At 40.9% G+C, this 27,437-nt stretch overlaps 5 protein-coding genes across 22 annotated transcripts; 1 reads left to right on the forward strand and 4 right to left on the reverse strand.

Moving 5' to 3' along the window:
* Positions 1-606: 606 nt before the first annotated feature.
* LOC103989622 (uncharacterized) lies at positions 607-3,891 on the reverse strand. Of its 8 annotated transcripts, XR_010497054.1 has the most exons (8): positions 3,618-3,822; positions 2,580-2,659; positions 2,360-2,491; positions 1,979-2,068; positions 1,758-1,856; positions 1,524-1,677; positions 1,345-1,419; positions 607-944 (listed from the first exon to the last, which is right to left on the reverse strand). XR_010497054.1 is itself a non-coding variant. In XM_065153809.1 (7 exons), the coding sequence occupies exons 3-7, from the start codon at positions 2,373-2,375 to the stop codon at positions 1,395-1,397; spliced, it is 384 nt and encodes a 127-aa protein (XP_065009881.1). In that variant the 5' UTR covers positions 2,376-2,491; positions 2,580-2,659; positions 3,618-3,820; the 3' UTR covers positions 607-1,394. The 8 variants fall into 8 exon arrangements, 6 of the variants coding, with proteins under 6 accessions (XP_065009881.1, XP_065009880.1, XP_065009877.1 ...); XR_010497053.1 differs by lacking the exon at positions 1,345-1,419 and having other exon boundaries at positions 1,420-1,677; positions 3,618-3,772; XM_065153809.1 differs by having other exon boundaries at positions 607-1,419; positions 3,618-3,820.
* A 386-nt stretch (positions 3,892-4,277) lies between these two features.
* LOC135639843 (chlorophyll a-b binding protein 6A, chloroplastic-like) lies at positions 4,278-5,483 on the reverse strand. Its single transcript, XM_065153803.1, has 4 exons — positions 5,246-5,483; positions 5,069-5,171; positions 4,687-4,975; positions 4,278-4,590 (listed from the first exon to the last, which is right to left on the reverse strand). The coding sequence occupies exons 1-4, from the start codon at positions 5,425-5,427 to the stop codon at positions 4,439-4,441; spliced, it is 726 nt and encodes a 241-aa protein (XP_065009875.1). The 5' UTR covers positions 5,428-5,483; the 3' UTR covers positions 4,278-4,438.
* Positions 5,484-6,021: 538 nt separating this feature from the next.
* LOC135581426 (uncharacterized) lies at positions 6,022-10,425 on the reverse strand. Of its 5 annotated transcripts, none has more exons than XM_065153798.1 (3): positions 10,261-10,425; positions 9,786-9,854; positions 6,022-8,557 (listed from the first exon to the last, which is right to left on the reverse strand). In XM_065153798.1, the coding sequence occupies exon 3, from the start codon at positions 8,289-8,291 to the stop codon at positions 6,351-6,353; it is 1,941 nt and encodes a 646-aa protein (XP_065009870.1). In that variant the 5' UTR covers positions 8,292-8,557; positions 9,786-9,854; positions 10,261-10,425; the 3' UTR covers positions 6,022-6,350. The 5 variants fall into 5 exon arrangements, with proteins under 5 accessions (XP_065009870.1, XP_065009874.1, XP_065009873.1 ...); XM_065153802.1 differs by having other exon boundaries at positions 9,786-9,859; positions 10,237-10,424; XM_065153801.1 differs by having other exon boundaries at positions 9,743-9,854; positions 10,261-10,420.
* Positions 10,426-13,088: 2,663 nt separating this feature from the next.
* Positions 13,089-17,360, forward strand: LOC135641186 (BTB/POZ domain-containing protein POB1-like). The gene is made up of 6 exons (XM_065156344.1): positions 13,089-13,547; positions 14,353-14,400; positions 15,013-15,134; positions 15,210-15,273; positions 15,986-16,265; positions 16,336-17,360. The coding sequence occupies exons 1-6, from the start codon at positions 13,343-13,345 to the stop codon at positions 17,138-17,140; spliced, it is 1,524 nt and encodes a 507-aa protein (XP_065012416.1). The 5' UTR covers positions 13,089-13,342; the 3' UTR covers positions 17,141-17,360.
* A 248-nt stretch (positions 17,361-17,608) lies between these two features.
* LOC103989626 (ABC transporter C family member 10-like) lies at positions 17,609-27,217 on the reverse strand. Of its 7 annotated transcripts, XM_065156341.1 has the most exons (16): positions 27,006-27,217; positions 26,653-26,886; positions 26,497-26,529; positions 26,078-26,176; positions 25,821-25,911; positions 23,701-25,736; positions 22,986-23,306; positions 22,777-22,863; positions 21,657-22,247; positions 21,400-21,564; positions 21,002-21,296; positions 19,959-20,173; positions 19,562-19,867; positions 18,581-18,644; positions 18,215-18,454; positions 17,612-17,974 (listed from the first exon to the last, which is right to left on the reverse strand). In XM_065156341.1, the coding sequence occupies exons 5-16, from the start codon at positions 25,834-25,836 to the stop codon at positions 17,850-17,852; spliced, it is 4,461 nt and encodes a 1,486-aa protein (XP_065012413.1). In that variant the 5' UTR covers positions 25,837-25,911; positions 26,078-26,176; positions 26,497-26,529; positions 26,653-26,886; positions 27,006-27,217; the 3' UTR covers positions 17,612-17,849. The 7 variants fall into 7 exon arrangements, 6 of the variants coding, with proteins under 6 accessions (XP_065012414.1, XP_065012413.1, XP_009406803.2 ...); XM_065156342.1 differs by having other exon boundaries at positions 17,609-17,968; positions 26,497-26,886; XM_009408528.3 differs by having other exon boundaries at positions 26,078-26,169; positions 26,497-26,886.
* Positions 27,218-27,437: the final 220 nt, after the last annotated feature.

A 27,437-nucleotide genomic window follows, 5' to 3' on the forward strand; every position in this document is an offset into this window, starting at 1 on the left:
TTACCCTCGGAGCCCTTCGGGGACCCCACTCGGGAGCCGTCGTAGCCTCCAATCACAAGGTAGGTAGATCGGATCGCCGTTTCGGTCGGTTTACGATTTAGCCACGGACAAAGTTGCTTCGTCGACAACTGGATCGGTGAGCTGGGATCCGCGTGACGCGGATGGAGATCAAGTAACATGTTGGGCTCGGACACGAGGCGCACTCACACGTGCAAAGCGCGTCACCGTATTAATAATATATTCGAGTTAATTTGGCAAGTCTTAAGATACTGTCATAAGTGCTTTTCGTAATATTATAAATATGTCCAATTCCTTTGAATCAACAAGAATTCACCGGTGCCTTTGACATTCGGATGTCTCGGTGCTTAGTCGATTATTCTATACGTGTGAGTATCATATTATTTGATATAATAATTTCTTAAAAAATAAAGATTCGCTATTGTGACATATTTGATCGAAACATTATATTATGCAATCAACGGAGATATCAAATAGCTTAGTAGCTCATCTTTGATCATGACGGCTTCGACTTATACAAATAAGGTAGATTTTGTCAAGCTGATCAATAGATCCTCTAACTATTAAATAACCAATATACATACATGATGGGAATACTCTTATGCATGTGAGTTCGAACTCTCTGTATGAGTTAGAAGAGGATGCTTATGAAACAATACTTTTGTACAGTCCTACAGCTTATTACCAACTCAAAATCACACCGAGAAACATGGTTGCCGTAGAACTATGATGCCTAACACATGAATGAATGCATTAATGATTAATTCACAAATAAGTTGAGTTTTGGATAGCAAAAGAATGCCATTGTATCTATCATGTGCATGCTTTGATCTCTTTGACCACACCTTCTGCACGTGCATCAGCATCATAATTCTTGCCAAAAAATTTGACGAGCTCCATGTTTGGGTTCATCAAGCACCTGCAAGCTGTTCAGAACAAAAAAATCAGTACAATGGATCTAATTGCCAGAACATGTTTAAAAGATCTATGACAGCTTACAAGCTTCAGCCCACTACAAGAAGTGATTTCAGTAAACAATACAACTTCAAGCAGAGTAATCAGCATGTATGCATCAAAATCAAACAGAATTTTATATGTAAAGATGCAGACCTAGAGATGCATTCAAATATCTGGGTCTTGAAATTGCAAAATACAAGACAGAAGGTCACACTAAAAGCGATTATATTAAATGTCTCTATGAATCATGCTAATACTGAATGGACAAAAAGGACCATAAAATTTATGACATATGTAGGACCATTCACAAACTCTTCTTTTATGGTCCTGACGTCATCATGTAACTTGTTTTGGAAGATTCAGTAATACCACTCAAGTTGAGGCAGAAATGATCATGGAAGAAACTACTTTCAAAATGCTCATAGTTGAATCAGCCAACAATACCTGTTCATGATAATGAAAGCCATCATAACTTGCATTTAAATACCAATCATGATTAATAAAATCAAGAGGCAGAATTTGAATATCCATGCAGTTGGCAATTGTACCCTGTGACCCTGTCCATGCCAGTGTCTTCACGTCGTGGGAACAGCTCCTCTATATACAAAGGAGGCTGATCCCCTTGAGATCCTACATTAGCGGTAAACCTCATACGCTGTATTCGCACCTTGGCTTGTCTCCGACAAAAATGCAGCATGACACCTGTTAAATAAATTGCACCTGAGAAGGTTCTATCAGCAATATGTACATAACAATAGAGTGGTCGACAAGGTAGTCAGAACCCTCCTGCTCCGTCTTCATGTAATAGACTCGAAAAGCATGAGCAACTGGTCTAGTCTCATCTGCTGTACCAGTCAAGCCTATTAAGTCTGGGTGAAATTCTGCAATCCAAAGCAAAGAAATCTAGCTAATAAGAATAACATCTAATCCATTATTAATATTAGACTACCAAAAAAATTTGCTACCAACCACTTGTATGAACCAAAGAATGTAGATAAAATACCTTTCACACATTCACATACTTGTTCAACATTATCTCTCTCAGGATCAACCGTTATGAAAACAGGTACGACTTCCATCCCTGCCTTTGCTTCTGGTAGAAAATATATTAGTGATCAGGGATTCTATTGACCAAATCTTGAAAATAAAAGTAACAATCATATGAAATGGGGCTAGTTATCCAAAAGATGAATGCTGCATCCAAGGAGTACAAAAGAAATGCAAGTAACTATGGTGCATGAAAAGGCCAATGGATGAAAAGGATGCTCTATTATGAAATTTGCATAATAATGTGATTTTCTTGTAAGATCACAATAATAACAGTCTCACAATTACTACTGAAACATTAATAACACTGACCATATACGAAGCAAGAAAATATTACCCCAAACTATCATCATTATCAAAATCGGATGATATAAGTTACTCAAACTACTCTTTAATGAAAGGCAGCCAATGTTTCAAATATTGCTGCATACCAACTGCACTGCACCGTGCCAATTCTTCAGTTCACTGCCTAAATCACATTCAAAATGAGATTGCATGCCTACATAAACAAAAGTACAAAAAAATTTGAATATTAGAGCTGCATATGTAATAATCACCTGAGTATATGTTCCCAGAATTAGTGAGCCAAAAAAAGCTTGAAATCCCTTAATCCTGCTCATCGCTTTAGAAAAAGAACCTGAAAGTAAATTTATATTCCATGTTTGAATTTAATGAAATGTTCAACACGTTCAAGAAACATGCAACATATAAACTGCAGAACAGAAAATGAGTGAATAGATAACCAAAATTTCTAGGATGGAAAAGAACGATCAAGAATAAACAAAGAAATTCCAATGACTAAAGGATTATGACAGTTCATCAATGGGCTAATGCAGACCATGTTGAGGTGCCACAAGAAGCATTAGGACAAACTCACCCGTACATCAAAATTATTTAACACAAAAGTGCCTCAAAGTCTTTTCACAATTGCTTTACCATCTTGTTTCAAGTTCTTCATTTTCCTTTCTCTCTTTTGAACAAACCTTCAATCTGAAACCTGCTTAAAAAGGCAAACCAGATAGTTTTTTTCCCAAACTACGCTTGCAACTAATCAACCTTAATGACCAAGCCAAGCATCCCCTGTTGATTAAAAATCCAAAAGAGACTCAAAACCTTAACGAAAGATCGGTCAGCAGAAAGGAAATCTTGAAATTTTATAACAGTCAATGTTTTCTTATTCTACACGTCTTAAAAATCAAAGAACTCCAAGTCCTACCTTAAACCCTAAACGCTATATGCGACGATGGGAAACGCTAAGACATGATACAAGTCCGATCTCGTTTATATCCCCAGCCGCCGTTAGAAATTCGACCCGATCGGCATACTATTGGATTGTATGTTCATTCTTATCACGCCTCTTCTTGTTTTCGAGGGGGAAAAGAAAAGGATATATGATCTTTAAACTTGAACAAATACCCACAACGTAAATCAATCGAAATAAGCACAAAATAAGAGCAAAAAGAAAGAGAGGCCGCTCAAACAGCATCTTGTCCCAGACTACTACGATGAACCGAAGGAACTCAAGTTTTATCCCCTAAATAATCTCTACAAACGCAAGAAAATTAGCAACAAGATGAAGAACCAATCTCGACTACCGGAGAAGATGGGGAAGCAGATCCTTCTCTCTTGCGAGCAAGCCCATCTCTTCGAAGGAGATCGGAGCAGGTGGTTATGGTAGGAAGGAAGAGAAAGCGAGACGAATCAGACATACCGCCGTGTTAACTATCGGGTTTCGGGTAGACGGCGGAACCATCGATTAAAATTATTACGTCAAGAACGAAACGGATCAAATTCGGATTATATCGGGTCAAGATCCGAACCTCTGAAGACCCAGCAACTCCCTCTCAGGTCAATTGGCTTTCTCCCTACTCCAGTTCTCGAATCTGAAAGCACTTTTCCCAGCATAAATGCAGTGTCGGTAATGATATGAATTAAGTATTTAAAAAATTGAATCGAGAGATAAATCTCTTCTTAGTGGAGTGTTTTTGATAAGTGATTCGGGTAACTATCTATCATGATTTAATGGATATTATTCCAACGTAAAGAGTCAATCGAATCATAGTTTGTGATACAGGTGGTGAGTGGAATAGCAAAGATATTTAAATTGCTTCATCTCTTTTCAAGAATAACAATCAAAACAAGTGCTTTTTATCTTTGTTCATGGCATGGCAGACCATTCTTCCCTACCAAAATAAAGGCATGTTTCATTTCTCCTCCTGGCTAAATCATCCATCCTGGTGTTCGGCAAAGAAGGATAAGAGGAAGCAACATCGATCGTCTACATGGAAAGCCATATACGTTCTTTGTGTTACAACGAGATGAGTGCACGGAAAGCACATGTTTTACAAGGGATTTTGCAGGAGTGACAGGATGAGCTCTCTCTGTCTCTCTCTCTCTCTCTCTCTCTCGGTCTCGTTCATGGCAAAATGGATCTGGGGATGACAATGTCTCCGATGTTGTTGTGCCATGGGTCAGCCAGGTGGGTTGCCAAGTTCTCCAATGGCCCGGTTCCAGGGTACGCCGACTGCTGCACGCAGAAGCCCACGAAGGCCAGCAAAGCGAGACGACCTGCGAACGAACAGACGGAGAGAGGACCAATTAGTGCTGTGAGCCATGAAAGGACGCATGCGATGAATGGAGAGTGGAAGAGGAAGGAGGGCGAACCGTTCTTGATCTCCTTGACCTTGTACTCCTCGAACTTGACGGGGTCTTTGGAGTAGCCCAGCGGGTCGAAGGCTCCGCCGGGGTACTTCTTCTTCTCGGGGTCCTTCTCCATGCTGCGCTGGTGCTCCACGAAGGCAATGGCGAAGAACTCGATGACGAGGATGGTGGGGAGAGTGCCCCAGGGGACTGGGTTGCCTAGGTACGTCGCCTGGCCGCCGGGGATCGCCGCCCACTCCTGCGCCTTCACCCAGTTGCCCAGGCCCAGTGCTTCCGGCACCAAGATCCCTGGCTGAAGAACCACAGTGCGTGTGACGGCCATTCACAGTTAAAGCGATTGCACGAGCACAGAAGAGAGAGAGAGAGAGAGAGAGAGAGAGATTACCACAGCAAGCATCGCCCATCTGCAGTGGATCAGCTCCGACTCCTTGTACCTCTCCAGGTTCTCCGGAACTTCCCCGAGGCGAAGCGGATCGAACCCGAAGTCACTGAAAGCGTCCAAGGCAGAACACAGATGTCATCACCAATCTCGAGCGTCAAGCGTTGGACATGCAGTGCTTACCCGGGGGCGGAGCCGTCGAGGTACGGGGGACGTGGCTGGCCGGGCATCCAGTCGGCGGACATGGAGAAACGGGACGCGCCGTTGGTGCATGAGATGGCGACCGAGCTAACGAACTGCGACTTGGAAGACGAGAGGAGGCTCGGGAAGAGGACGGCGCAGCTTCTCAAAGCACTGGATGCCATTTTTTCGCCTCACTCTTCCTTCTCCGCTGCTCCTGCTGTTATCGAAGAGATATGAAATAGCCGAACAGGACGTGGAGCTGATAAAAGCACAGCCCTTCAGGGGGACAGGGATCTGAACTGGATAAGGGGCGAATCCTAATCCAGATTCCTATTGGCTGCTCCATCTCCTTGGCGGCAGACCACTGGACCAACTGTAAGCTCGCAATCCAATGGACTTATTACAGTCACCTATAGGAATCAAGGTGCCGTTTTGCGGCTGAGATTTAAGAGTAGTGGCACAAGAAAATATCTTCTCTTCCTTTCTCTTGGACCCCATGTTTAGCACTTGGATTATGGAACCCTTTTTTCTTGTCTCAACAAAACAACCTTTTTCGCTTTCACATAGCAAAGATAGTACAATCTGTTTGCAATAGGATAACTACAGGAAAGATATGACAGTAACATAGAGAGTAAAGGATTTCTGTTCCTCGAGTAATGAAGGTAGCATTGGGCATCATCATATCATAGAAAGGTCACCATACTGCAGCCAACAACAATTTGGAGATCATGCGAAAGCAGAATATGTAATTTTAGCATCAAAAGTTGCCACACAGCTTAAAGAAAACCTTGCTAGTAAAGATAGAAAATTGTCCATCTAGGATAGTATACAGGTTATCAAATACAAACTAAATGCAATTTTTTCATATAGCACTTAGTTTGCCATAGTAAATACACAAGTAGACAATATTGTAGTAAAAGGCTAGCAAAACATACCACAATTCTACCCGCCCAAATCCCCATCATGGATGTGAGCGCGGAACCGGAGCTGACCATCACATTCTAGAAAATAATATCAGTAAATCAGATACATTATTCCAACACAGGGAAACCAGAAGACCGAACCAGAAGGTGAACATATGTCAAGCACGTATATCTGATTCATATTATGTCGAGCACTCTGCCCTGAAATAGTACTTTCCATGGTAGTTATGCTTCCTGATGCCTGTTGAACTGGTCGCCAGTATTGCCATTAGACTCCCTCCATGAACCCTCCCTTCTGGAAGGGAAACCAACCGACACTGAGTAAGTGGAGAGTGCATCTCTGTCTCTGATGAACAGAAGCCAAAGACCCTCTTCCCTCCGTCGACAGCAACATCTTTCATCTTCTCAGATCTAATGGACGCCGGATACTTGGTAGGAGAAATTTCAATGGTGCCGCCACCACGAACACAATGATCTTGCACTAGGGCGTCGTGACCAGCACAGAGACCAGCTTTCGTCCTGGAAAACCTATCACAAGGTGCATCACCAGTGCCAAACTTTGAGCCTGCTTGATCCCACGCGCACCGTTTGCCGCCTCCATGTGCCTTGCAAAAATCAGTGTTTCCCTGAGCACTTTTTCTGCAATCCATGGACTTGCATCGTTTGCCCCCTCCATGGCGCACACAAAAGCTAGTGCGTCCTCTAGCACTCTTGGTGCACCCAAGAATAGCGCACCTCTTCCCACCACCATGGGCAACACAGAATAAGGTCCCACCATGCACACTCTTCGGGCAGACACCTCCACCCTGAAATGAGCAGCGCTTTCCTCCACCATGCCCCTTGCAGAAGGGAGTGCTCCCTTCAGCTCCCTTGGTGCACCCCGAAAATGAACACCGTTTCCCCCCACCATGTGCCTTGCAGAACAGTGTACTCCCCTGTGCACCCTTTGAGCATGCTGGAAATTGACAGCGCCTGCCACCACCATGAGAGATGCAGAGTCTGGAATAACCTTCTGCACTTTTGGTGCAATTCTCCCTCTGGCACCTCTTCCCACCTCCGTGTCTGATGCATAAACCAGATTTATCTCTTGCAGCTCGGCTGCAACCGTCATGGCCGCAACGTCGGCCACCACCATGGGCAATGCAATAATCAGTGCGGCCTTCAGCACTCTTAGTGCAGCCAAGGTGTTCGCATCGGCGACCACCCCCATGCGCTTTGCAAAAGATGGTTCTCCCTTCAGCACCCTTTTGACAGCCTGGTTTTTGGCACCTCCGTCCCCCACCATGGGCTATGCATAGACCAGAGGCACCTCTTGCTCTTTTAACACAACCTTGGAACTGACAGTTTTTCATGTTACTGTTGTGATGCTGTGAACACACATCTGTGGAAGTGCAAACGACTGGGCTTTTCACTGTTTGTGCCATGGTTGAGGGGGGTTCTGGCACAACAGCAACCGGATCAACTTCTATTTGAATTTTCTTACTTGAAGTAAAATCACCATTTGTCTCTGAATTGTGCGAAGAAGGTTCCAGACAACTGTTGACTATCCAGGAAGATGATGCAGTCCCTTCTTCATCAGTGGTTGGCACTGAACTTACCATTTCTGAAGTCTCCAAGCTACCCTGGTGTTGGGACAGGATGGGCTTGATACTGGTCATAACCGATTCAGATGGCCCAACTGATAGACTTAACTCGAGGTCAATCACATTTTCAGTATGAGAAGCATTGACTGTAGCAAACAAGGAATTGGAAGGATTCGATTTTTTCACATTCCGAACATTTGGCTGAAAATCCAGTCCTAACTCAATGGAGTGTTCATCAGTTTCGCCTGTTGAAGTCTTGCAAAGAATTATTGAGCTCGCCTTGCTATCTGAAGGATTTAATGACTGCCCTAACCCAAGAGCAAGTAGGGGATGCTCTGAACCCTTATTACCATTCATATAACCCCACATCCTTTTTGCCCCTTTTATTTTGGAGCTGTAAAGAGAAGAAGAACTAGGGGAGTTAAGTCGTAATGTCACATCAGTGCTATCTTCTCTTAACTGAACCCTGCTAGGGAAGTCACAAGTACTTAAAGTGAATAGGTTTGCAGCAGAGCCAAGATTCAGATAGCCATTATCCATTATTGTCAAGAGACTTCTTAAATCCACCAATTCTGATTGGGAAAAAACAACTTAAGTCCAACTTCTGGAATTAAATGATGACAATGTTAATATTAGTTACTAAAATGAGATCCTTCAGCCTCCACTAACAAATCCTGATGTATCACAACGGTCCATTTCGGAGAACTCGAAAGATATAATAGAATCAGCCGGTAAAGTGAGGATCAAATGAACAATGAAAAGTAGTCAACCATGTCATCAGACAAAAGCATAATGTCCAAGAATTCCTGAAACAGAAGAACCATACAAAAGGGCATGTTAACAGCATTTAAGAAACCGTGATATACCAATGGGCATTCTCATGGAAATTCAACATTGTGATCCAGAATTTTCAAAATTTGAAGAGTGGAGGCAGTACTGATGATGATGCTAAGAAACAAGGATATGTTTTGCCAAATAAGCTAAAAAGGGAGCAAGATGGAAGGATTTTATCACACATGTCCAAAGTTCTTCAAGAAGAAATTCAAAGTTACTACAAATTCAACATTTCCTCTAAACTAACTTGACAGAACAAGCATTTACAGAACAAAACTACACACCTAAAGCTTTTCATGTTATCACAACCAGTCCAGCCTATGCATGCCACTCAAATTGTTCGATAACATGTTTCCATTTTACAAGGAAGCAGAAACCATATCTTGCAAATCATCAAATTGTATCTGTGTATTTTAAAATAATTCAAATACACTTACAGATATGCCAAATACACTATCATCTAGAAACTGAACCACTTTGTACGGGCACAAAGGGAAAAAATCTAAACTCATGCAAGAAGGGACACATACATATCTGACAGCTATTTGAAAAATCTAATAGATCAAACAATATTAATTATCATAGCTTCAATCTAAGCTAAAGAAAAAGAAATTCAATTAACATATACAGACCAACTTTTTTAAAATCATCATGAGCAATTAAGCATTGATTTCCAAGTTCCAACCAATGGATCTTATGAGGAATTTTAAGCATTCCAAGCCGATAAAAAATGACATATGACAGGTAACAAGCTAAACCAAAGCTGAATCAAGGCACAAATTTATTATTACTAAAAGATGTAAGCTGCTGAACATCAACAAATGATGAGATGGCATAGTACTAAAAGAAGACAAGAGGTAATGACACAGAACAGCCAACCCAAGACAAACTTGATCAGAAAACCATCCATATAAGTATAATTCTGATATCTGGTTAAGCAGATTGCAGGTATCAATTAAAGAACCAGAAAAAAAGCATATAAAGATAACAGATTCGCTGCTAAATTTCATTATATATATATATATATAAAAGAAATATATTGAATCAATTCATCTTATGCGAAAAAATTGGCAGCAAAGCAACTAAGAGAGCACCTGATCTATCAAGTACTTGTACAATCCATATACCCAAAAGAACTCAAGTTATTAAATGTTTACGTATTACTACTTGACTCTGTGTTTCACCGCTTCACTACTTTACCCTTTTTGATAGGTGCTGATGGATTCTAGTGCAGCATGGACCCTCCAAATTCACAAGAGACACGATCAACTAAACTGAGAAAAGAAATAGTTAGCAACATATAGAGACAATTGAAGGGTGTCATATCTGAACGACGCATACCGTGAGAAACAAACCAAAAGAATCTAACAAAGCAACAAGGAGATCACACTCAACAATAACAACGATCGTGAAATGCCGGGAACAATGGAATCTCAAGTAAACCGAAGCACGATCAACTGCGAGAGGTCGCTGATTCATGCATCCAAACAATACATTCAAGAGGAACCTAGCAAAAAAATCGTACCCAAAATCGAAAGAGACTATGAATAGAATTTGTTCGCGAAAAATAGAGTTCGGACAAAGAAACTCCCAATAGACAAGAATTAGTACAATCTAGGGGAAATCTACGAGCAAAGATAGTGATTTCAACCAAGATGAAAGAAGCGAAGCTCGCCTTGGTCGCGAAGGACAAGAGAAGCGCAGAACGCCGACGGGGCGAGAGATCCGACGAGGGCTAGGGTTGTCGATGTGAGGAGAGGGGGGAGCGACAGCGCGGGGCGTACAATAATGAGGAGGAAAGCAAGTATATGCGAACGAGGAAACCTCGAGTGCGAGAGAACCGAGGCGGTCGTTACTTGGAGCTGCGACTTAAACCTAGACTTACGTCGTCACCGACATGCGCGATCTGGACGTGCGCCACGTTTCTACTCGTATCTCAAATCGTTTCGAGAGTAACTGAGTCGATTGGCGCACCAGGGCACGTCAGCACTTTCTCTTGGGTTTCCACCTCCGCAGCGGCGCGCCACCGTCCATGTTGCGCTGCTGCGGGTCCCACGTCGAAGGAACCCGCGTCCCAACTTTTTCCTTTTTTAATAATAATAATAATAATTATTATTATTATTATTATTATTATTATTATTATTCCTCTGGATATTTCTCAACTCGCACTCATTTTGATTTTTCTCAAATGGTACACTTAATTTTAAAATAACTTTTATTTTTTATTTCTTTTACTAATTTTAAACTATCATAGTATTTTCATATATTTATTAAAATAGTATAAAATTATAAATACTATTAAAAACATTGCAAATGACACCTGTCTATCATTACTTGTAGACCACTATAATATAATATTTTTATGCTTCTAGTTAGTTTAATCGTATTAAAAATATATTTGAATCGCTTACAATATTATTGGGTAAGTTTTATATTATTTTAATTTTTAATTCTATTTAGGTGATATTATTCATAAATTATCGAATAATTTTTAGTATGTTTTGATTTTATTTGATTTATTTATAATGTTTTAAAGTATATTTTATAAATATATATATATATATGATAGATAAAATACTGCAACACTATAACAAACCAAAATATTAATTATAACAGAATAAAAAATAATTTAAATATTTTTAAAATTAAAAGAAAATACTATCTAAGAAAATCAAAAGAGGAAATCCTGTTTGAAAATATCCAAAAATGAAATATTATTTTGCTTTTAAAGATGGCGTGTTCTCCAAATCAAATATTATCTGGCTCACGTTTGCTGCCTCGTGCGCTACGCCGCAGGCACATGTGACTCACGTTTGACCCAACCCGAGGAAAAGAAATCCAAGGATAAGTTTTCCCATGCAGCCACGTAGATGAGGGCTGACTGGGCAGTTGACTTACCCATCTCCTAAACTGACATGGCGTTGACGTATGTGACCGCTTCAAAGAATCTAAATATCAAAATGATGTTACATTTACCGAATTTGATCGCAAAAGTGAAAAGGGAATCGAGTGCTTTCCATTCCCAACGTTCGATTGGAATTTGAAACATTAGGATTATAATTTTAATTGTCTGTGATCACCTTTCACTACGGTGTTGATAAGACGTATTTTGAGCCCAAGACACGTCACAGTCGATGTCACACGCCAAATCAGAATCCGTACCGAAACACTATTCAATATGTCCCATCCTGAGAGCTCGGGGCAGTGCCGTCTAACGTCGCTCCGCATGTCCCGAGACGTCGACCAGTCAGAAGTGTCGTCCCATCTCTCGAGGATCAGCGGTCACGTTGAACCCGCGTACAATCGACCCTCGTATAATAGTATAAAAATCTCTTACCAGCATCCGGCTAGGAGGAGGGTAAAAAAAAAAGCAATTCAACCCACTACAGACTTGCTCGTCGGAGGGGCCAAAGTTGGGGATCACCCGACAAGGGCCATTTTTATAGGCGAACGATCACCCACGAGGTGCGAGCGTCTCAACCTAAGGGTCGCCATCCAACGCGCAAGGGCGAGCTGCCAACCGGCCCAGAGACCAACAAAAGTCGATAAGCACCCCTATCCGAGGGCACGGCCACCTCGTTATCCAGCTCAATCAATAGAAGACTCCCGACATCGATTCGTAGATCAAGCCGTACTAACTCATTAGCCACGGTACATTTGTTCACCAACATATGTGATTAGACCCGACTCGTGCATTAAGAGTACCGATATCTTCTTATATTACAGTGTAATAAGTTATATCAAGGAATATTAGTGTATTTGAAAAGGCAAAAATATGATTTAATAGGTAAAAACTCAAAAAAAAAAAGAAGAAATAATTGAACATCTTAGTAAGAAGCGGGGTCAAAGTTCGACTAAGATATTTTGCTTCGATGTAACATGTACAAGGAGTTGTAATCTTATATGTGATGGAAAGTTGTAGCATATTCCCTGAATAGAACTTTTAAGTACTCGCAATTCTTCGAATGGCTAATAGGCACCATCAATCTTTACCTTTCCATTAATAAAAGAAATGTTCGGCATATGCTCTCGAGATGAGCATATTAATTTTATGGCCTTTTTGACCGGAATTTCTACGGAACATGATAACATAAACATGAGATGTGATCTACTTGGAAATATACATAGCGTTGCATATGGGACATATAATCTTAATGTAATAATAAGGATTATAATTAGATTAGCTTAGTGGAAGATTTGTTTTTTCTTCCAATCTTTCTCTTTTGTAAGAATAAATTAAAGCTTTTGGATAGGAGTCGTCAAACTAAATCTAAATCGAATCGATTCAATTCAAATTGATTCATCAATAGTTCAAAAAGCTATAGATGTATCTCGATGAGGGGTTCAAATTATGTGATTAGGGACCAGTGTGCACAGTAAACTTGTTTTGTGCTGTTAATCCTAATTCTAATCCTTCATTTGATGGTGGATATTTTTGTAATTTAGTTCAAACGGTAGATCAACTCTTTTGACCGTTAAAAGCTAACGAGAACCCGGCCGTTGACCTTGACTTCCCGGCGGCGCACGATCCCCCCTTCTCTCTCTCTCTCTCGAACGACAGCCCGGCCGTTGACCTTTGTGTTCGCGGCGGCGCACGCTTCCTTCTCTCTATTTCTCTCTCTCGATCTCCATCGAAGGAGACTCCGGTCTCTCCATCTCCTCCCTGAACTCTGCAGCTCTCGGTAGAAGGTGGAACGGTTGGATCGGGGGGGATCGGCGGTGGCGTGTGGCGGAATTGTTGGCTGAGGAGGGGCGTCATGGATCCCCCCGATTTCTCCCGCCCCCCGGCGGGCGATGGCGACTGCAATTTCGAGTTCGTCTCCGACTCGAGCAATTTCTCTGACCGCCCGCTTCGCATTGAGATCGTCGCGGGGCCGCCGAAGGGCAGGCCGGATGGCGAGGGCGATTCCGAGTGGGACAGGCATCGGAAGCGCCGGAGGGACGCGATCGAGAAACGGAAAGGTTAGCTCCGTCCGTCTTTAGCCCTCCTCCGTCCATACTGTTCTCAGTAGGTTTTGGTTCCGGTGATTGCCGCTCTGTTTTAATCATCCATTGCCTCCGTTGCGACCTCTGCTTAGGGTTTCGGATGTGAAGGTGTGGATGAGGGATTAAGCCCGATCTTGCAGTGGTTCATAAGATAGAATCTGATTCTTTTTGCTTGGAAAGGATCATTCAAACATAGATGAATCAAAATTTGAACAAAAGAATAGTTTGCTGTTTGATAAGCACTTTTAGTCTTACATGGTTGCAGGGTAGGGAAATCAAGACCTCATAATCACCGGCATCACCCTTTTGGGTTCACCCGGAAAGGGCAAAATTATACGGGCTCACTCAAAATGGATAATTTTCGGCTCACCGAAAGCAAACAATTTCCGCAAAACATTAGCAATTTTACTATATGAACAAAACCCAAAACCCATCAACCTCAATAAATTGATAATCTTTCTTGATGCATCATTTACTTTTTTCTTTTTCTTCAAGTGTCAACATATATAAAGAACATACTGCAAGTAGACATATATGAGATTGCATACATGTTGTATCAGAAATTGTATGAGAGCTATGCAGAGTCATGCATTCCCAAAATGTTTGGTGTTTATGAATGGCTCATTACGAAGAAGATCATTTGTTGAGTATGTTTGTGTCACACTTATATTTTTGTTCTCGGAATCCTTTGATGAAGATATATGTCTAGAAGCATCGCAGTTAGCGATTTGAATACTGTTTTGAACTGCAACCTGCCTGATTCTGAGGGTTGGTATGCCAGATGAACAAGAGGGGGAAGCTGTAGCGATGACTGAAGAGTCTCCATCAGGTATTAGTCAAGTTTAAACTGAAATTATTCTTGTTTACAGATGTTCCCTAATATTAAATTATAAGATACTACAAACTTACTGTGGGAATTCTGATATCCTATAACCTTTTATGTCTACCAGCTGATTGCCTCTGAGAATTCTTATTGATTTCTACCTGTGAGATTTCATAGAAAACAAACATTTTTTATTACCAGATGTCTTACATGTTATGCAATTCAGGCAGCCAACATGCTTAATGCAAAAGTTATGAAACATGCATGGTTCGTGTTTCTGCCAGTTTTATTTTCTCTTTGACTGAGAATAAAGTATTAAGCTGTCGCAACTTGTAGAAAGCCGACTCAGAAGTTTGATGTTGCTCTCAAATTAAATAGCACTAATATTTGGAGGACTTATGTAGCTCTAAGTAGTAATTGACTTTGATCAGTTGTTGTAGCAAATTATGTCACACCTTAAGGATCACTTCCTCCCTTAGAGACCTCATGAAAGAGCCCATTCCTCATGCTTCAGGATCATAAGAGTGATATTTCTTTGTTCTTCTTTTTTTTGTGTGTAGATTTCTCATAACAAACTATTCTAATATCTGAGTTGGATAACTACTTTTTGCTTTGTAGGAGATGAGCCTTCACGACACAGGGGTTCTTCTTGGAGTATGGATTCTCCTCCTGTAATTAGCATAAAATCTCTATCTGTAAGTTCCACAATATTATCCGCAAAAAGTCCGTTTTTCTACAAGGTAAGATGCGAAACAAACATAGCCGACACAGTGCTCCACCAAAATTTTTGACTAATTTTCTGTTGAATGTTATAGCTTTTCTCAAATGGAATGCAAGAATCGGATCAGCAGCATGCTACATTGCGGATAGATGCCTCAGGTACTTTCCAAAATTTACTGTCATACTCATTTTTCTCGTTTTGTTTTTCTGTTCATCCTAGCTTAATATATATAGTGGCCATGATTTGGTCGTCTTCTTAATGTGAAATCAATCATTTTCAGAATGAGCCTTGCGAGAAAGAATGAAACTACTAATAGATTGTGGAAATCTGTTGGTAAAGGAAGAAGAAATCGGGTCGGAGGTGGAAATTGAGGTCACTGATTATATAAGAAAATCCGAAAGCATCCATGAATCTCAAGCACAACTAGTCAATCCTGTCTGAACAAATGGAGAACGTAATAAATAAAAGAAGAGATAGTTGTGTCAATAGACTAGCGTGCTGTGATGCTGCTTGTTCATTTCGGGGGGGGGGGGGGGGGAGGAGGAACAGAAAGAGTTAACAGAGCTACTTGTCGTAACATATGATCAACATGGACATAACATTTGATACAGGATGGCATGGGTCCTTACCAATCGGCACAAGCTGCAGAATTTCCTAGTATTCTCACTTGATTAATCTTCATGTTATATGTCTCTTAGAGGATTTGCTCAAGGATGAAGTACGACGGCTATCGCTTCCTACGGTCTTAAGCTTAATTGTTAGTTCAAATATTCAGATACAGTTTTGAAATGAATGTTCATACATATTATATGTCAACATGTTTGCTCAGTTCATGGAAACACCTGACAACATTCCTCTTTCATGCAACAGAGGAAGCTGCTCTAATGGAACTTCTCAGCTTTATGTACAGTGGCAAGTTGTCGACCACCTCACCGACCCTTCTGCTGGATGTGCTAATGGTCGCAGACAAGTTCGAGGTGGTTTCTTGCATGAGGCACTGCTGTCAGTTGCTGAAGAGCTTGCCGATGTCTCAGGAGTCTGCACTACTCTACTTGGAGCTTCCTTCCAGCATTTCAATGGCGTCGGCTCTTCAGCCATTAACCGAGGCAGCAAAGGAATTCCTCGTGAACAGTTTCAAGGATCTAACAAAGTAAGTAACCGTTGCCCTGCCTCGACTTCGATCCATGCCAGCTTTAGCAATGCAGTCACTCTCCTTCCAGGAACCAAGATGGACTCATGGAGCTACCTCTTGTCGGCATGGAGGCAGTCCTCTCCAGTGACGATGTCCAAGTTGCATCGGAGGATGCACTGTACGACTTGGTGCTAAAGTGGGCTCGTCGGCACCACCCCAAGTTGGAGGAACGGCAGGAGGTCTTCGGCGCGCGCCTCGGTCGGCTCATCCGGTTCCCTTACATGTCTTCCCGGAAACTGAGGAAGGTTCTGACGCACAATGATTTGGATCAAGAATTCACCAACAAGGCTGTGCTTGAGGCACTATTCTTCAAGGTCGAGCCTGCTCACCGGCGACAGGCTCTTGCCATGGATGACGTGACCAACAGAAGGTTCGTAGAGCGAGCCTACAAGTACCGGCCGGTGAAGGTGGTGGAGTTTGAGCTCCCAAACACTCAATGCATTGTCTACTTGGATCTGAAACGGGAGGAGTGTGCACATCTTTTCCCCTCGGGGCGGGTCTACTCGCAAGCTTTCTACATCGGTGGACAGGGTTTCTTCCTCTCGGCTCACTGCAACAGGGACGTACACAACTCTTGCCACTGCTTTGGCCTCTTCTTGGGGATGCAAGAGAAGGGATCGGTTAGCTTCACGGTAGACTATGAGTTTTCTGCGAGGACCATGCCATCTGGGCAATTCGACAGCAAATACAAAGAAAAGTACACCTTTGCAGGGGGTAAGGCAGTTGGATACAGGAACCTTTTTGCCCTTCCATGGACATCATTCATGGCTGACGACAGTCCCTACTTCATCAATGGTGTTCTTCACCTGAGAGCGGAATTGACCATCGAATGATACATTCTCAGCAGCAGCAGCAGCTCAATAGAAATAAGTTTGTCAGTCTATCGGATAGTGTTAGAACATATGTAAGTTAGGTGGTGGAGAGTTTGGTGTCAAAACAATAAAGAAAGTGTAAGAATAAACCGAGGCAAAGTGGAACGACTTACACTGAAACATAGCTCGATAAGTTGGCAAATTGTATTTGTATCTAATCGTATAAATTTACTTAATCAAAGGCAGTAACGATGGAATATAAGAGAGGCAGAGAAGGAAAAATATTTGTAGGTGAGGCATTACGGCATACAAACAGTTGTTGCTCATTGGAAAATATCTGTTAAAATTATTATTATTATTATTATTTTTCTTTACGGTGAAGTCAGCCAAGTATGATCTTTGAAATCTGCTGTTCGTTTATCTGTATTCGATTTCGACCTATTTTCGAATCAAGTCTTTCACAACTATCAAGAGCTTAAGAAAGAAACGACACAAAGTTTGATTGGCTTTATCATCTATATCTTACTAAACCGAACATATAAGTAGAGCCTACAACATACCTGCACAATCCTCATACACATAAGCAACTATGAGAAGAATCATATTCTTCTTAAATGCTCTTAAAAGTCTACTGTATCCATAGAATCAAAAAGGCAGTTGGATGGCACCTTAATTTTCGTCGTGTCTTTATCAAGCATAATCAGCATTACAAACTGGGATCGCGAGCTCACTAGGAATCCGTGGCTCGGATGCTAGAAGCAGAAGTATGGGACCAGTATTCTTTGACAAGCTCCCCTAGTAGAGATCCTTTGGTCTTCATCAATTTCAGTGGGCAGTCATACTCCGCAACTTTTCCTTGACAGAAATATGGCAGTTTTGGATCAGATGATCCGTTAACTGATCGATAAGAATAAATTACATGAAAAAAGATTTGAAGACTAAAGTATGTTGGCATAAAGGACCTAGTTTCATGGATGTGGAGTAGAGGATATCGGTGTCTTATGATGAAACTACAATGAATTCGATAGTTTTAACGCATCGTCAAGCATTGGCTATGTTATATGAAGTTTGCATGGATAAAGAGTTGGAACCTACCTTCACTAATAGCAAGCACCATCGTGCAATCCACCACGGTTAGGATTCTATGAGCCACAGTAATCACAGTGCAATCTGCAAATTCTCTTCTGATGGTCTTTTGAAGGATCGCATCTGTGGCATTGTCAATTGATGCTGTGGCTTCATCAAGAACTAATATACGACTTCTGCGTAATAATGCTCTTCCCAAACAAAACAACTGCCGTTGTCCCATGCTCCAATTAGATCCATCTTCAACAACTGCTTAAAATGGTTTTTAGAACAGCTTTATGTTTACTAGTGGAAGTTTCCAGGTAAGACGGTACCAAAAAAACATTAAATACAGAGAAAAACTGAATGAATATAATGCAGCGAAAAGACTGTTACCTAGTGAATCCAGGCCATGTTCTTTCTCTTGAACAACTTCTCGTAGCTGACATTTATCAAGGACCTTTCAAGCATGCAAGAAGATTGCATCCAGTCAGCTGTGAAGGTAGAACATCAAAGAGGATGACTACACAAAAATCTCTATAGATGTTCTCAAACATTTTTTTTCACTAGATTGAGTCTTCCATTGCTTGAAGATCAAACTCCGGCCTCTCTGGTAAATGGATAAGAATAAATGGGAAAAACAAAAATGGCCGAAACTAAATAAGGGTGACTCTAATGGTGTTGGGTTTGGTCACTCCTTACATGTATAAAATTTATATTAGACCTCTAAAAGTTCTATCTTGCAGCCTCCTTATATGTATGAAATCTATGTAGAATTTAGGAGTTCCATTTGCAAATCATCTCTAATAGACTTTACGAGTTCTATCTTGCAAATCATCTCTCAAAGAAGCTAAATGGTTTCTGTAGCTGACCTGCAAAAGTTGACCTATACTGATCCCATGCATTAGTTTTCTCCTTCACTACCAAATGTTCATCTCAGACAAGTATGGGTGTTTACTGTTTTATAGTCTTCGATTGTAGGTATATTCATGTGCATCTACTACGGAAGGACTGTTAACTATGGCCCTTTTGTTCTGTCCCTTTTGTACTCTTGCAATATCCCGATGCTTATAAAATGTTAATTTCTTGGGTGTTCCCATTACACCTCCCAGGAAAAAAGGATTATACTTGTAGTGACATCTTATGACATCACCAATTAGAGAAAAGAAAACATTGGCTTCATCATGTAAAATGGATTATATATTACAATCAGGAGAACCAGCCTGGAATTCAGTTGCACATATAGCCAAACCAAATCCAACTCATTTCTATTTTATGGCAGCAAAGTTGCTACAGAAATAAATTTGTTCAATGTTTGCAGAATTTAAGAGCTGAGTTATCCTCATTTATGTGAAACCATAAAGAGAGATTTATTACCTCCCATATTTGCTGATCAGTGTATTGACTCAAAGGATCCAAGTTATATCTAACTGAGCCATGGAAAAGTGTTGGATCTTGAGGTATGACAGCAAATCGGGACCTTAGATCATGAAGCCCAATCGTGACAATGTCAATGTCATCTATAATGATTTTTCCTCCAGCTGGCTCAACAATTCGAAATAGTGCACCTATTAGAGTTGATTTCCCACTTCCAGTTCGGCCAACTATCCCAATTTTGTGTCCTCCCTCAAATGTGCAATTGATCCCTTTAAGTATAAGGGGAGTATCTGGTCGATACCTGATCTGTTTCACATGAAATTTTGTAAGCATGAGAGAATACATGCAATGTCCACAACATTCAAAATAGAACAAGAGGCACTTTGCCATTATTTACCTTCAGATCCTGAAGCACAACTCTACCAAGAACAGGCCAATTTGGTGGAGGCCGGTTGCCTTCAACAATTTCAGAGGCTTCCCTGGTGATGTGCATATACTGATTCAGCCTTTCTACAGAGACGATATTATTTGCAAGTATGCACTGATTTTGACTAGCAAAAACAAGGGACATATTTAATGAAAACCCATAAGATAGTGCCATGCCAACAAATCCTGCACCAAAAAGTCAATACAGTTAATCTACCAAAAATCAATGTATAAATATATGAAACTCAAGAACCAACCAAAGCGTTTAATAAACTTTTAAATAGCAAGCATAAACCTTTAAACTGGCAGTTATACATGTTACAATGTGCTTTCTTTCAAAAAAAGAAAAAGTAAGATAGATGTGTATCATATGAAGTGAATGTTAATTTTAGAAGAAAATTACCCTAAGACCGACCCTCCTAGACTCCACATCATTGGAAGCCTCATTCACTGCACCATCCATCAAAGTTCATGCTGCAACTAGAAATTGTTGTAATTAGAGTGGGTTGTTAAGTGTTCATGGTTCTACCTCCACATAACTTGGTTCTGAACAAAAAAGGCCAACAGCCAATCAAGTTCAAGAAATTTTGTTTGAGAATATGCTCTGATTATTTATGATGCTTCTAACAAACAGAAAATGTTATAGAATTACCTGTGAATGGTTGAATAATCACCATTTATGAGTTTGTCAACATCAAGGACAAACTTGAAGTCCTTCAAGGGTTAAGGATCAAAGCATCTCACGGAGGTTAATATTCTAAAATTTAGTTCTTAGGTTTTGTTTTTGACTGCAAAGACTTGACAATGGATACAACATGGATGCAAAGAGGAAGATGCTACTCTTTACCTTGCTCATAGAGCTTCAGTGAAACTAGTTTCTTGCGTCTATCATTTTGTTTCTATATTGCTAACTGATTAATGAAACAAAACTACATTAGTGTGCCTAGCAAAGAAGAGGCAAAAGCTCCATTGCCCAAAAAAGTTGAACACAGGGGTTGTCCTTGTACAACTAACCTGAGCTAAAAGTTCCTGCAGGAAGCAAAGCCATTAAAAGAGCTGAAGTTGAAAGAACAACAGCGCCCATGGTCTCCAAACGCTGGATCAACCACTCACTAGCTGAAAAATTATGGAAAAATGGGCTAGCGTTTCTGTCAACAAGCTTCAAAAACATAGTAAAGAAACGGTCTTCTTCCTCATAAGCTCTTATAATTATTGCCCCTGATATAGATTCAGCTAGGTGGTTTGCAACAAGAGACTTGGTGGTTCCATTGATCCGCATCAACTCCTTTGCAGATGCCAAGTAGTATCCCTAGTTTCAGAATTCAGAGGTAGTTTGACAATGATTCCTTTAAAAAATAGTAAACAAAAAAAAATATAGAATTCCAACATAACTACCTGAAGGTCCTTTTTACCTGCAAACGAATGGTCAAATAAATCATTGGTATAGAGACAAATAGCACTTGCCAAGTGACAGCAATCAGCACCCCAAGGTTGCAGTAAATGTTGATACTAGCACTGATACTAAAAATTAAACTAAAAGGAACATCAATGTCGACTATGCTCGTATCGGCAGAGACCTGAGGAGAAGTTGATTTAAGAAAACAAATCTAACCAAAGGCAAAAAATTTCCAGAATTTGATAACTACAGATAAATTTTAGATATTCTTACCCTAGTTAATATCCTTCCTAGAGGAGTGGAGTCGAAAAATGACATCGGAGCATGCAATAGCGAGTTAAGCAGTTGAATAAATAGGGATTTTGATGACTGCAGACCCAAGATAACAATAAACACGGATCTAGATAATAAGAACAGTGCAGTGCTACACCCAATTGCCAAGTAAACCATAATCAATCGCAATGTGCTCACTTGAGGATTTTGAACATTGGCAGCCATCCATGAGTTCTGAGAGATCTGCCCAGCCATAAAGATCAGATGAGAAAGAACTGCCAGCAAGAAGTACAAGAATCCCTTGTTCTGATTCAAGTACTGCAAATAAGGCTTTAGACCAGTATCACCCTTCTCTCTTTCCTCTTTCTTAATCAATTGATCTTCTCCTGTCAATTTTGCCATGCTTTGCTGTTTAATACTACCACTGAGCTCTCTTCTGACAGTTTCAGCTTCTTTCTGAGAAACAACCTTTTCAAGACTTTCAGGACTAACAATGCCCTTATGTGCATTGGTAAGTTTCTGAAATACTTCGCTGCAAGCCAATAGTTCATGATAAGGAGCAGCATGAAGAATTTTTCCATCTGACATCAGCTGTTGATAACAAAATTATTTTAGTTTTTGAGAAAGAATCATTTATGTTATCGGTAAATATGTGAAAGGATAATTTCATGTATGTTACATATGTATAACTCGAGCAAACTGGTCATGACACAGAACAAATGCCAATATTTTTTGACAGTAGTGCTTAATATTAATCCAAATAGGGAACAAAATATCTAGGAGATAATTTAAGAAAGAAAAATTTCAACAAAATTACCACTAATAAACTCAGGGCAGTGAGGTGCCCAACAAATGGGCACACACATAAAAAGGGTTTAAAATGTTAAGAACTGGAACAGAACCAACTAAATCCTGAATGTCAATATAAAAGGGATTCACAACCTTCGCTTCATCCATTAAGTAAAGAGTATCAAGCTACAAGGTGGTGCTAGGAAGGTTAGCAACAAGATAATGTGAAACAGGATGCTTCTTATTTCCACATTAGAAAAAATGATATAAAGAAAAGAGCAATACTTAAAACAAACAGCACGTATAAATTTTAGATTATACAATGACTGACCAGTATAGGATCAAATGCTTGAAGAAAATCCACTTTATGAGTTACAAGTAGAACTGTCTTTGCTAACAAAGCTCCCATGACATATTCCTGCGTACAGTCAAAGAGAACTTACATATTAATTCCCGAAGCAAAGAAAGAAGAAAACTTATGAATGTGAAAACAACCATAAACTGAATATTACTAGTTTACTACAATAAAAGAAAAACTACATTGAATAAATCGGTAGCGGTTTGGGCATCAACAGCACTGAAAGGATCATCTAAGAGATATATATCAGCATCCTGATACAATGCACGTGCAAGTTGAATGCGCTGCTTCTGACCACCACTAAGATTTACTCCTCTTTCTCCAATTTCAGTAAGATCTCCAAGAGGCAGCATCTCAAAATCCTTGACCAGGGAACATTTCTCTATAGTTTCCTGGTATCGTTGCCTATCCATCACAGAGCCAAAGAGAATATTATCTTGCACACTTCCCGTCTGGATCCATGCATTCTGAGAAACATAGGCAATCTTGCCACAGACTTGAATCTGCCATTCATAAAACAAATTTCATCTGCTAAGGACCTTGATCATCATACAATAAATGTGCATAAAAACCATTATTCTATGTATAATGCAATATCAAACCTTAACATCCACAAGTAAGTGTTTTCAAAACGATGAGCAAAAGAATCCTTCTAAAGGTTTTTGTGGGAAATTTTTTCTATTGGAGGCTTGTGATGCATGAGAACTATGACCAATTAAAACAAAGGAATTTCTAAAGGCTGCGACCTGCTATATTTAAATGATAAACAACAATCTGTTGTCAACGATCATCACAGTTCAGAGTGCACAAGCAACATTTTAGCGGGAAACTCAAAAGGTATTGTTCTTCTTCACCAGCCAGACAGAAGAAGGATCGATAAAACGAATTAAAACATACCATCCCTTCGGTATTTGGAATCTCTCCAAGAATAGCTTCCAAAAGAGTTGACTTTCCAGATCCAACCTCACCACAGATTGCTGCCTTTTCTCCAGGTTTGAGCTCTAAGTTGATGTTCTCCAATGTGGGTTTAGATGGATTTCTATCCCAAGAAAAGCTAGCAGACTTAATCATTATTGATTTTTCGAGATTAACATTGCATTTTCTTCTGAGATCCCCATTCTGCAACTCAGTCGCATCAAGAAACTTTCCTATGCGGCCATATGCAACCTCTGCTTGAATAACTGCACCTATAACATCAGGAATTGATCTGACTGGATCTTGAATGAGTCGCAATGTTGCTACAAATGTGAAGACATTACTTGGATACAGAGGTATCTCAAAAAGATAGCAAGACAAGAATGTAGCAGCAGAGACTGCTACAGGTGATGACCAAAAGAGGAAGGTATTGTATGCTCTTTGTAGCTGAAATGCTGACAGCCATTTGCACTCTTTGGCCCTTAACCCTTCGATGACCTCCTTGAAATGTGTATCCCAAGCGTAAAGCTTTAATACTTTCATATTTACCAGTGCCTCTGACATAGATTTCAGTCTTTCATCCTGAGCTTCCATAAGCCTCGTTTGAAACTTGTGCTGTAGCTTGGACACTGGAATGTTACAAAGAACAGTAAGCATGATCACAATCATGGAAGAAACCGTAGCAAAACCCACAGCATGGTAAAGAATTACTAAAGCAATGCCGAGTTGAATAACTATCGTCCACATTTGATGAAACCAGACTGGGAATTCCCCTACTCTATAGGCATCAACTGTAACATAATTCATTATCTCTCCAGAAGAATGAATCAGCTTAGCAGAGCTTGACAGCCTCAATTGCTTTTGGAAAATAGCTGCTGATAACAGAGATCTCACTTTTAGTCCCAACATTCTGGTGCGGAACTGCCATTGCCTTTGAGATAAAGATTCCAAGAATTTCACCATGAACATTCCTGATGCCAATAAGTAACCTTCATACTGAAAATTTCCCAAACCTGCTGAGACTTTGATAAAGGCATTAAGAAGCACTGGACCAGCTGACATGGTTAGAACCTTGAGCAACGCAAAGAAACCAGAAGAAAAAATTTCTTTCTTATGGCAAGAAACAATTATCCATAAGTAGGACGAAGAGGAGGCTTGGTTATTCTGTTTTTGGTTATTCAGTCTCTCGAGAAACAAAGAGCAGAGGCTTTCTGCTGAATCTAGTTCACCTAGTTGCGGTACATCTTTCTCCTCCAGCGGCTTTTTATAGCCCTGCTTCATCAAAGGGTTTAACCACCAAAATGACACTCTACTGAGGAAGCCAGCATGTGCAAAAGGAGTGATCAATTCCACTGGGTGGCTTGATTTTGCACTATATTTGCTATTCAGTGGTGCATAAATAGACTCCTCGGAACTTTCTTGGTCCTCCTTAGCTTTGGATCCGTTACAGGTGCAAAACAACAAAAGTGTAGTGCCTGGCAATGACAAAAGATTGAGAGCAATTCTTGTCGAAGTGGAATTCTCTACAAGGATGCTCAAGACAGAAGAGATACAAAGAAACCCAGCAAAAGCACTAGCTAATCCTGACCACAGCCTAACAAAGGTGTTTCCTAGATGCTTGGCTCTTATGCTCACTGCCAAGCACATTGCCACCCAGGTAAAACCCTGAGAAAATACCAGTAGCCACCAATGCAAAGGGAAGAAGCCCTCACCCTTCCTTAATTTCTCTTCCAACTTCCATAATCCAAGGCCAATATAGGCCAAACCCAATAAGCCACTAAAGATCAGAGAAGAAATTCGCAATGGGGACAAGCTCCAAAAGGATCTCTCCATTGTACCAACTCCACATGAAACTTTGTGAGCGAAATTTAGGAAGAAAGAGAAGACAAGAAGCACATTGATTAACATGACAAAGAAGTGGTTGACACAAGTGTTTGAGTAGAGAATTCCACCAAGACCACAATTGGCTCCAGCAAGATCTGAACAGATATTTCCCCCACAGAAAGCCATCCGAGCGCCTAAATTAAGTTCAAAATTTTCTCGATCATGAGTAAAAACATGGAAAATCAAAGAAAAACGAGAATTACAAGAAGGAATGATACTTCTTATGGCATCCATTTTGCCTGGAAATGTGAATTCAGTCCCACACTCTTCCTGCTCTATCTCCAAACATTATCAAGCTCCTTTTTCCAGCTATTCATGTAAAAGAAAATCCAGAAAGCTTTGTAAGAAAACATCTAAATCAATCTTGGCAATTTTTGCAAATATTATAGCATTCATCGGGATATGAAAACTTGATCAAAGAAAAAAACAGCATGAAATTCAACATGGTAAGCAATGCAAGTTCTTACTCCCATACCGTCATCTGAATAGTGCTCCTTGTTATGTAGGTGAAATGATTTGCATGTCCAACCAAGGCGCATTCCACTTTGTTGTTCGAGAAGGAAAAATCTGACAACTAAAATTTTACGTAATTATAGGGATGAAGACTGTTATCAAAGCTGACCACAACAGATGCAGGGCTTTGGAGGAAGAACCAGTAAAGAAATAAATTTTTAGCTCTCTTTTCTCTCTTCTTTCTGTTCCTTCTGTCCATGTTCATTTTAATCTCTTGGAATGAAACCTAGGGGTCAGTCCACTTTTGTCCTCAGAGTTATGGGGACGAAGACTCTAGAACCATTATTAACAAGCCTTTGATCATCAAGAATAATACGAACAATCATTTGAAACAAAGAAAACTTGAAAACTGTTAAACAGGGAAAGGTGATAGGCGCTCACCTTTTAGCCTTTGCCTCTGAGACGATGCCGCGGCTGCAACATAGAAGCTGAATCAAAAGAATAGCAGTAGGAGGCGTACAACGGGGTGGAAGGCGCCGCGAAAAAGTCGAGGGGAGGAAAGGAAGTCGCGAAAAGCAAGTTCCTCGTGGAGGCAACCTTAGTTGGCGGGGGAAATCGTGTTCCGCCACCGCTTTCGTACCCGTACTCCATCACAGAGTGACTCCTCGTGGCTCCGCTGGTGGAGGTGGTGGTGGGGGAGGAGGAGGAAAGAATGGTGACCGTACTCGTTCCCTGAGGTGGGCCAATACAGACTCCGCTGCTTCCATGCATTGCGCTCGTTTCGTCTGCTTCTTCCGTCTCCACGGACGAATCCCTTCTACTCATTTCGGACTGCAGCGGATTACGGACGCAACGACAAACCGGTAATCGATAATGTAACCGAAGAAAAGAATATCAATCAAGAACAAACTCGGCATAACCATGGCACACGAGAACCAACCAAGATTTACCTCAAGTCTAGGGTTTCAAGAAGCAGGAGAGGGTAAAACATGAGTACGGAATCGATTAGGCCGGCGGCGGAGGAATGCACGGTGTCCGGAGTCACCGGTCATTGGATGCTGCGTACTCGAGCGGAGCCGCTGGGCCGGTACGTCGGACTCCACGGGGTCCGGTCGGAACCGACGGAGTCATCGCGAAAGAGCGCCGGGTTTTGCCTCACGGAGCGCCGGGTTTTGCCTAGGCGGAGGGGGAGACGAACCTTTCGTTTCGCGGTTTCGATAGCGGTTCAGCGAGACGCGACTCGAGCCATTGTAGCAGCGGGTCAGCTCTGGGCTCGAGCCGGATTGACATTTGGGGACGGCGATGATGCGTCACTTTAACCCACGGAGAGCCTAATAATAATTTTAGATAATAATATGTTTGATGATATTATAATAGTGATA

Source organism: Musa acuminata, chromosome BXJ3-6, assembly GCF_036884655.1.
Source record: "Musa acuminata AAA Group cultivar baxijiao chromosome BXJ3-6, Cavendish_Baxijiao_AAA, whole genome shotgun sequence".
Taxonomy (NCBI): domain Eukaryota; kingdom Viridiplantae; phylum Streptophyta; class Magnoliopsida; order Zingiberales; family Musaceae; genus Musa; species Musa acuminata.

Bases quoted from the DNA above. Each gene is read 5' to 3' on its own strand.
- LOC103989622 (XM_065153805.1), bottom strand. The intron at 1,678-1,757 runs GTTCTGACTACC...TTTATTTAACAG, and splicing joins CATGAAGACGGAGCAGGAGG to GTGTCATGCTGCATTTTTGT. The intron at 945-1,523 runs GTACAATTGCCA...TGTTCTGAACAG, and splicing joins GGCATGGACAGGGTCACAGG to CTTGCAGGTGCTTGATGAAC.
- LOC135639843 (XM_065153803.1), bottom strand. From the start codon at position 5,427: ATGGCATCCAGTGCTTTGAGAAGCTGCGCCGTCCTCTTCCCGAGCCTC. The intron at 5,172-5,245 runs GTAAGCACTGCA...GGACGCTTTCAG, and splicing joins CTCGACGGCTCCGCCCCCGG to TGACTTCGGGTTCGATCCGC. The intron at 4,976-5,068 runs GTAATCTCTCTC...GTGGTTCTTCAG, and splicing joins GATGGGCGATGCTTGCTGTG to CCAGGGATCTTGGTGCCGGA.
- LOC135581426 (XM_065153798.1), bottom strand. From the start codon at position 8,291: ATGGATAATGGCTATCTGAATCTTGGCTCTGCTGCAAACCTATTCACT.
- LOC135641186 (XM_065156344.1), top strand. From the start codon at position 13,343: ATGGATCCCCCCGATTTCTCCCGCCCCCCGGCGGGCGATGGCGACTGC. The intron at 15,135-15,209 runs GTAAGATGCGAA...TGAATGTTATAG, and splicing joins AAAGTCCGTTTTTCTACAAG to CTTTTCTCAAATGGAATGCA. The intron at 15,274-15,985 runs GTACTTTCCAAA...TTCATGCAACAG, and splicing joins ATTGCGGATAGATGCCTCAG to AGGAAGCTGCTCTAATGGAA.
- LOC103989626 (XM_065156341.1), bottom strand. The intron at 20,174-21,001 runs GTTAGTTGTACA...TTTTTGGTGCAG, and splicing joins TGCAGGAACTTTTAGCTCAG to GATTTGTTGGCATGGCACTA. The intron at 18,455-18,580 runs GTAACAGTCTTT...CATTTTAAGCAG, and splicing joins ACATGGCCTGGATTCACTAG to TTGTTGAAGATGGATCTAAT.